This window comes from Egretta garzetta, unplaced genomic scaffold, assembly GCF_000687185.1.
Source record: "Egretta garzetta isolate BGI_Z169 unplaced genomic scaffold, ASM68718v1 scaffold256, whole genome shotgun sequence".
In the NCBI taxonomy this organism is placed as follows: Eukaryota; Metazoa; Chordata; class Aves; order Pelecaniformes; family Ardeidae; genus Egretta; species Egretta garzetta.
Genome location: NW_009260073.1, coordinates 169,086 through 178,895, shown reverse-complemented (window position 1 = coordinate 178,895; position 9,810 = coordinate 169,086). Strand labels below are relative to the sequence as shown.

Sequence of the window (9,810 nt, the reverse complement as noted above, 5' to 3'; positions counted from 1 at the left end):
GTTGGACATGGAAATCGAAAAGTTTCCCCCACCCATCGTTCTTCTGCACTTTCATGCATTTCTTTATGTACAGCCCTGGCCTGAGACAGCCTCAGGTAATGACAACCATATGCTTATTAAGACCATTATGCCAGAATTAATATACTTTGCCACAGATCTGCATCATCTACTTTTGGGACCTTTATCCATAGTATCTAAGTACCACTGTTTTTTCCTTCTTGGCTTCCCATCACTGAAAGTTGATATTCCCCACCCAAGCACGATGGCATACATGTAAACCACAGGATTCTTCATAATAATCTAGAATAGCTGTGCTTTCACCAAATGCTCATAAAGCCCCTGCACTAGAATACTCCAGCCTCAGATTGAACAAAACACTTCTCTGCCATGCAAATTCAACACAGCCAGCAATTCTGAGGGAGGAAGAAAAGGAAAAAGGCAGGAGGGGGCTGAGCTCACACTTGCCTAAGGGCCAGTCCCAGTCTTAGTCCTGGGCAGCAGTCCCCAGGAGAAGTCATGCAACAAGGCCCTTCTAAGGCCTCCAACATCACCAGTTCATACAATGCACATCCTGACAGAAAATATAAGTGATTTAAGAAAAGGCCACAGACTCAGCTTCCTCATAAGTGCTGTTACTTCAATGTTGGCACCAAATAGATAGGTCAGATCTCAACGGGTCTACCGGAAACTAGATGAGACATATTGCTTAACTTCTGAAGAAACCAGCTACACATACACACACACACACTGAAGAGGACCCATAAGACTAAATAAGACATGGAAAAATGAGGACAAAAGAGTTAATTTCAATTTTTTCTTTTTATGAATTTGAAAGATAATAATAAGTCACTGCACTGAAAACAAATGCTGGGTCAAGTGTTATTTTCCTTAACCTCTGAAGAGTAGCTCCAGGAAATTATACTGGACAGAGATAAACCAGGTATAAACAACCATAGTGAAAACATTCAACACAAACCAAAATAAGGACCTGATACAATGTCCTCTGTGTGGCCTCATGGTTGTTTTTTTTTTTTAAAGAAGAAATATATTTTTAAAATTACAACAATTTCAAATACAGAAACTCTGAAAGTGTTTCTGTATTATCACAATTATATCCAACAGCATAAGAATACACAGCAAGAAATATAGAAACTTATTTAAATGAGAACTAGAAATGGAATTATTTCATAATATTAACCCATAGCATCATTCAGATAATGTTTTCTGTCAACAATCAGAACTTACCATATTGATTGGGTCAACTGGGCCAATGCTGTTAACATAGACATCTGTTTCAATTACCGTAGTTCTCACTAAACAAAACAGTAACCATAATAATTACATATTTAATTAACTCTGTACATTGTTAGTGTAATTTAACCTATAAAACAACAAATCTGATATTTTTTTATTAGATTCAGAATAATTAAGTCTCTGGGTTTTTTTTCATTCTGTGAGGGATCATATATGACTTGGCTCCCTTATTCCATATGAATTGTTAGAATTATCAACATAAATTTTTTATTTCGTAATGCAATCCCCGCCTGTGCTTTGTGAACAGATAAAAGATAGATATAAAAGGTACATAAGGTAAAGGAAGGGAAAAAAAAAAACCACCAAAAAACAAAAACTGTCTTCCAACATGAAAATTTAATCATAAACAGAAAAAGAAAGTTTGGAAAAGACTGCTCATACAACAAACCATGAGGTCTGGGAGCAGATGTGTTTATCAGCTGCAAGGAATCAATATGCAGTGCTTTCTGTCGATTCCTACTGAAAATGTGTAACAAAAATAAAATAATGATTTCTTCATTTCATGCAACTATAGCACACCGAATGTCCTTTCATCAGCTTGATTAATACACTGCTTCAAACACCAAATTGAAAGCTCCTCAAGTGAAAGTCATTTAAAAGTTAAACATTTCCAAACTTATTTTTCTCTAAAAACACAGGGAAAACACTCTCACTGTGCAGTCAAAAATTAATTGTTTTAAAAATATATTCTCTTGCAGAATATATTCTCTTGCTTTGTATGCTTACAGAGGGGCACAAAGCCTAAGTCTAAGTGACTTCCCACAAAAGTCACATCTGACGTACAGGTGGCACTGATAATTCAGTTTTTCCTCCTAACTGGTTTATAGGGAGAAAAGGTACAAATGGAAGAGGTCAGGATGCATTCTAATTTCATCCATTTACCAAGTATTTTCTTCTAGCTTGTACTGGAAAGCCAGAATGCGGACACAAGAGGACATATGTCCTAGTCCCCAGTGGAATGAAGGGGGTTAATAATAAAGCTCTGCTGGCCTTTCTCTCATGATCTGGCATGTTAAAATGAAGTATCTCTGTCCGTCTGCAGATGGAAAAGGGGGAAGGTGCAAACAAAAAGTCACTTTGATTTCATAGGAGAGGGACCCTAGGTCATCAGATTTGATGTCTTTATATTGCAAACCATCAAAGATCACCCAAGTGCTCTATAACAAACCTAAAATCTTAAGAGGATTTTTCAAATCAAAAATCTAAAACCCCAAGAGGCACACAGAAAGAAACAGCATAACATTAACATCCTTGCCAGCTACAATGACAGGCAAGATACATTTCCTAAGATACCTCTTCCCTGCCAATCTCACTTGGGAGGAAATTCTCCCAGATTCCAAATCCAATTACTGGTGTGACCCTGAGCCTGGCAGCAAGACACACCAGCGAGGCTGCACAAAGGATTTTCTGTATGACCACAGAGCACAGAGTCACTTGATCACCATCGTGTCCCCAGCATGCTTCACAGAAAGTTTAAACAGACTCCGGAAACCAATTTATTTCCTGGGGGAAAAAAAAAAAAAAAGTACTTCCTGAGCTGCAAAGGTTTTCAGTATCTTCAGGGCTCATAAAGGAAGGGGGGCAACACATGAACTCATTCCCACAGACTGAAAAATCAGTTAAAAAAATTATATAAAGCGTGTGTGTATATACACATATGTATAATTTAACATATTTTACATACACCACATCTCACAAACAGATACCCTCTTCCTTTAATTTTGCAACCCTATTTATCCATATAATGGCAACCCCGCTGTTAGACTAGAACACAAGGAGGTGGATCAAAGCGCACCTTGCCTCATTGCTCAAGCAATGCTGAACCCACTACTTCTTCCCTGTATTAGTAGGAAATGTTTAATTCTCCTTAGCGTTAGGAAATCTCATTTTGTTCTGAGGTTCAAGTCTCTGACTCCAGCTGTGAGCACTGCCCAGCCAGGTATCAAACCTCTTCTTCAGACGCAAGTACCTACACACAGCGATTCAAGTCACCTCTGAAACTTGCCTTCAGTATGCTGAACAGTTCATACTGCATACTGCAAATGCAACCTACAGATAATTTGTTCAGCTTTAACTTCTAAACTTGAACTTCTAAACTCGAACTTCTAAACTCACTCCATTGTTTCCAGATCCATCTTGAAACGTGGATGCCAGGACTGGAAATTTTTGTAACACTCTTATCAGTGCTGCTTGAACATTTCCAGATTTGTACTTTGTTGTGTTCCTTTTCAAAAGAGGACTTATCTCAGCACGATGCTCAGGGGATGCATAGCTAAGATCTTATGCTATGCAAAATATCTAAGTTTTCCCCTAAATCACTGCTTTACTATGCAGAATCTCTCACCTTGAAATATGACCTACAGGATTCCTCCCCCCCCACACCTCCTTCCTTTTTTCCCCCTCTTGATTTCTGTGTCTTCAGTTTTACTAAAAGACCAAATTACCCTGCAGATACAGCCTCCAATAGTCTTTGTGTCATCTGCCAACTTTACTACAAAAATTCATTGCTGAAATCATTCAAAATATCATTATTCTTGATCAAGACTTTCCTATGAGACCCTGCTATAGACAGCCCAACCACTGATATTTCCTTATTAACAACTAAATTTTGAGATCTGTCAGTGAGCCAGTTTTTAATGGGGCTGTGTCAATTTTATGAAATTCCAGCTTGCAGCAAGCACTACTTGATCTGCCACGAGGGCTCTCCTGTAATGTGCCACAGAGTTCAATTTGCCTTTTCCATGCTGCTCCAAGTAAGACTATTAGAGCTATTAAGAGCCAGTGAAGAGTCTGAAAATCTGCCTCTGTTGAAATTATTTTAATTGACCCAAATGATCCAGAGAGAGAGATCCAATTCAAGAAGACTGGAAGAGGCTGTTTTGTTACCTTAGTTCTTCTGTAGGGTATAGAGCAAAGTAATTCTGTGAGTTAGAAGAAAGAATTCATTCTTCTCATGTTCTTGAACTAGAAGTGATACAAGTCCATGAAAATGACAAATGCTGGAGGAAAACACATTCTTGACACTCATGTGCCATCCATATAATTACTATTGTTCATTTACTCTCCACAAAGAGCTAACAGAGAAAGATGGTTTGAGAAGATGTTTCTACAGTGAATATTTCTTATTTTACTTCAGAAATTTGGTATCAGCCTTGAGAACACTAGGAGTAGGAAGAAGGCTATTTAACACATCCTGCATGAAGTGCAAAACTGTATTGTAAACTTACAGAAGCTTCTAAGGAAAGAGAGAAAGAGATAGCACACTTTAAATATTTACCCTGGAAGACAATACGAGACAGTCTAGAGTAAAGTAAGAAGGTGAGAAGACAGCAGATTGCATACTCGATAGAGACAGAGAAGAGCACCAAGAGGCAGCTGCCCCCAAGGGATGGTTCATCGGCTCCTAATGTAGCTGAAGTACACAGGAAACCTGTTTGCTAAACCCGATCTAGATAAATCTACTCAGACTTTCTGATTTCCTGCTTTGACACCTTTTCTTCACTAGACTGAACTTGTCGTCTTCTCGTTTAAAAGGTTTGACTGGTATTGAGCATCATCTAACACAAGCAGGTAGCTAAGGGCAGGTTTGTCCCAAGAAATAAATATAGTTAATAAGTGACTCTCGTCCCTGGAATTCAAGAGCAAGAACGAACTTCCTGACAAGCAATAAGACCTGGAAAGAAGCCTCTCTCAGCAGGCATGCACCACTACCCTTCTAGTAAGGGATGATACTGCATAACCCCAGGCATATTCTGAGCCCCAGTTTGAGGTCAAAATCTGTATTTTGAAAAATGTTTACTGTCATTTAGAAAAACCATAGTAATAAAAATCTACCTCAACCATTGACAAATTATTTTAGTAATTGCTCTCACTATGAAAAGTGCCTCTTTTTTAGCCTGTATTTATCCAGTCCCAATTTGCAGCTTTTGATATTTGAAATATCTCTGCTTGCTACATTGAAAAGCTCTCCTTATCAGTTGTTCTCAGGTTATAAACCTTCATCTCCTGACAGAAATTATTATCATTATTCTAAAAGTGCAGAACACTGCACTTTTTATTGCTTAATATTGCTCCATTTTCATTAATCCAATCCTCAACATTACTCAATAGCATGTTAGCCCATGTAAATTCACTAACCAGTTCCCATAGTTTACCACAATTCCCCATTTTGGAATGAAGGTCTAAGATAGATCACCTTCCCCCCCCCCGCCTCTTTTATTACTTATCATGCTATTTAATCTAAACTAAGACCACTTTTGATAATTTCATCCAGGCTTTTTTTCTTTGAGCATGTTCTCTATAACTCCTCATTAATTGACTAAAGAAGCATCTCTTCTTCAGGAATAACAGAGGCCTTCAATTTGTAATAGTTTTTAATGGAGTAATACAACTCTCACAACCAGTTATCTAAGAGTATTACTTATATGGCTATCTATATTGAAAATTTGGCCTCAAGTGTCTACAGCAGGTTACCAGCTCCATCTCTGAAGAATTTTTTCAAAGTGATTTTCATGAAAGCAGAGCCCTGTTCTCCACACTTCTTTTACCTTTGTATTTAAAAGAAACCCATCTTTAGCAAGTACTCCTACCCCCCAACTTTCATTATTTCCATCATTTTCTATGCAGTGCACACAGCCAGTACTCTTAACATTCACTGCATATGCTCTTCTACATCTTGGTCTTGTATTCCAATTTCCTTCAAATCCTGCAAAATATTCTTCATCTCAGAATACGTACCTTTCTACCTTTACCTGATATTTTCCTGCTTATTCAGGTTTATTGCTTTCCTGTCTATATCATCCTTTCATCAATGCTACAGTAAGAGCACCTGTTCAACAGATGTTCCCCTATTATCTTTATCTTTCCTGAATTAGTGCTTCCATTAGTCTCTTGAAAGACCACTTTTGTTCATGTATCCTTTATATCCCTGAATACGTGACTTTTCACATTAGTGGACTGAGATGAAACTACTTACCCATGCCCTGCTTATAGGGTAATTACAACTATCCAAATTTCTCTATGTCCATGAGCAACCATGCTCACCATTCTTAAAAATTCTATCAATGACGACTTTCCTCAAACCGTTGATTGAAAACACTGCATTAGAGTTGTAGATATGTATGATTATTCCCTATTTTTAATTAAACTTTCAGATCGATCAGTTGTGTTTCACCCATATAACACACAACATTGGACATGACACATAGCTGGAAAAAATGCGTTGTACATTGATAAGGTAATATTAATATTATCAGGGTCCCTGAGGTGTGAGAAATGGAATAGTGTGCAGCCAGAATTCTTTCCTTTAAAAAGGAAAGTTGAAAAAATGAGAGCTAGTTTGATGCAGGACTGAAGCTAAAACTGTGTGGTTATAAAATCAGGTAGCCAAAAGGTACAGTGAGAATAATACTGCTTTATTAATATATCAACACTCCAAGGTTATATCTGTAATTAAGGGGATTTATGCTATAGATAAGAGACTTCATCTGGTAACTACTATACTTTATACTGAGCACTTTTTTAATACTAGTTCCTTTATGCTCCAAACACCTCAAAGTATATTACATAAATTGATTTAAAGACTAGTAAGATTAATAAACATAGCAAAGGGTCACAGTTAAGAAATCATGATAACTTGTGGATATTTGAATGAGACAAACAGAAAATGGCAGTGTGGTTTTCTCCTGTTAAAATTCAATATTGCCTCTGACATTTCAATTTTCATTTGGCTCTCTTTTATCACCTCCCTCAGCTAACTGCATGTTTAACAATTAAACCCCTCATCTCACTCTGAGACGCTGAAATTCTGTGTCAACATGAGGAAGAAAACAAAATTCTCCTCTGGTATTCAAACCCAAAAAGTTCAGGTTCAAAACAAAAAATGTTGCTATTGTAACTGAGCTTTGTAATTCAATAGTAAAAATGCTCTGTGGGATATTATTGCTTTGAAAGATAATTAGAATTCCAGTTCAATAACCTTGTTGTACAAGTACTGACATACACTCTGAAGATGTGGAATCTGACACCAGATTTTATCCACATAATTGAAGCAGACTAAGATGAATGCACTATAGCCTGATTTTGTTTTTCTATCTGTTAAATATCTGCTGCAGTTCCCAAGCAGCTGGACAGAATGTGATGCCTTCACTCAAAGTTGGAAATTTCATCTTATGTTGTCCAAAATTTCTGCCATGTGGCAGAAGACTGCAACTTCCATCCAGAAGAGAGTCAGTCTTAACATTTGTTCTCCTGGCAACAAAGTGAACACTCCCAAATGTCTCCTGTTCTCATCTGGTTGATATCCACGAACCTTATGTTTTAATATATTGGATGGAGGTAGGTCCCAAACAGCAGAGATCAGATTGGTAAAAAAGTATTGCACCAAGAGAATGAAGAGGAAAAAGAAAGGAAGCATTTATTTGAGAGAAGCTAGAACCAAGTGCCTTCTTTCAGGATCTAGTAGTTGGAATCCAAAAAGTTGTACATTGAGTTACTCACAAAGAGGCAGAGTTCTTGCCCTGTCAAGACTCAGTACATAACCATAAAAGCGAAGGTAAGGATTACACCAAAATTCTTCTGTACCCATCTAAATCTATTTTGCATGCCAGAATAAATCTCTTTTCCTCTATTTTCTCTCTCTTATTTCTAAGTTTTATGGGGAGAGAAGAGAAATAGAATTCTCTTTTCTTTCATCCCCGCCTACCAGCTAATCATTAGAAGGAATCCTAGTGGAGCAATTTTATTCCCTCATAACCCCTTTGCTGTCTGTGGCATCATGCAGTTGGGGAAAAAAAAAAAATGTAATGCTATAAATCTGTCACACATTGAGAATTTAAGAAAAAATATGCTGGAAGACCATTATTGTTGTCTAAATGTTTGCAGTAATTCAATTAAATGAACATGAAGGCAAAGACTTACAACGAACTTCATGAGATTCACATGTGATTGTATTATGACAGGGAGAGAAAATTGCCATTCAACATCGTCAGGGTAACAGTCAACAACAAAACAGAACTAAGAAATTTGGGGAAGAAAACAATTTGTCAGAAGCTATCAAAAGAAAATACTTAGTTTGAGATTGCATCTCTCTGTTCTCCTACATAAATGAAACAAGTCTAGATTGCTGCATTGTTTATCGTATAAGCAGCTTACAGACTTACATGGCATTCCTTTGATAGGGAATGCCAAGTATTTAACAAATAATTATGTCCTCCACCTCTCCCTTCACAGTTCAGGAAACAAACTCAGAGAAAATAAATTATTTTTCTTAGTTCGATGCAGCATGCATGTGGTAGACAAGAGCTGGCAAAGTTTCATGCATTTCCTGTTTTCAACATAAGATTCTTCCAAATATTTACACTTAATAGTTATATGCAAATTGATGCTTTGACTATTGAAATAAAAAATTGCATTCCTACTAGCTGCATTTTTGATCTATAATAATGCAGTCCTCCTTCCTATATTCATCTAGAAAAATATAGTCCTAAGGGTTTTTTTTTTTAGATTCTTATAAAGTCTTTCAAAATCTGAGCTAAGGGAAGAAGAGAGCTACATTGAGTTAAATTTGCTCAAAAAACACACTTACAATGCACTTTCTACAATAAGAGTAAAAATATCTAGGAATAATTCTTTAATAAACTCCTGCAGACTCAAGATCAAATTTTTAAATAACCATGGCTGGTTTATATCTACAATTCTTTCTGTCAGAAGATCTCAGTCAAACAAAGCAAAACATAATTGCTTTTTAATGATTTATTATAGATTTCCCACTGTCCCAAAAAACCCAATACTTTACATATGAAAAAGAGATTGTAAATAGAACATAAAAATTCTACTTTTGCATAATACATTATTTTTACCAGTTCCAGAAAACCCACTGCATTTTGTGGCTGTTACACATTTCGCTTGCTATATTAAGTTTTAAAAATTGCATTAAGTGGATTTTTGCCATCTTTGATGAAATGCAGTCCACCTTTGGTTCACATCTTCTATTTACTGAATAATTTTAAGGGCTTACCCCCAATATCTGGCCGAAGCTTATTGTCATATCCTTGAAGTAAGGAGTCCAGTATGTGAGTTACATCCCCACCATGAATCTTTGGTGCAAGCACCCATGTTTTATTCACAGTTAGATCTTCATCGTCCTCATCATCTGCTTTATCAGCTCTATGGTGAGTGAATAAAAAAACAAGGTTAGGAGAAAAAAAAATACAGACACTGAAACTAAATGCACAAGAGGTGAAGAAGAAACTGTTAAAATATTGAACACTATTTAGAGTACTTCATAAAAATCCCAATGCATTCTGGTGCCAACAGAAAGAGGCAGACCCTTATTTAAAACACCAACTTTTTGTTTTATGGCAGTAGAAAGTGTAAGCTAATAAACATGTCAAGAGAAGCATTAATACATCACCCATACAGAAAAACTCAAGCCATGAGTCAAACTCATAAAAGCAGCAGCAGGCATCCTCTTACTGTTGGTCTTCTCCTGTTTTA

At 36.7% G+C, this 9,810-nt stretch overlaps 1 protein-coding gene across 1 annotated transcript in view; it reads right to left on the bottom strand.

Annotated features, from left to right (window-relative positions):
• The window catches only part of GABRG1 (gamma-aminobutyric acid type A receptor subunit gamma1), a 47,464-nt gene that overhangs the window by 29,378 nt on the left and 8,276 nt on the right, over nucleotides 1–9,810 (bottom strand). The window contains 2 exon segments of the mRNA XM_035896732.1: nucleotides 1,246–1,313; nucleotides 9,332–9,478. Of these exon segments, the coding sequence (XP_035752625.1) occupies nucleotides 1,246–1,313; nucleotides 9,332–9,478 (215 nt within the window).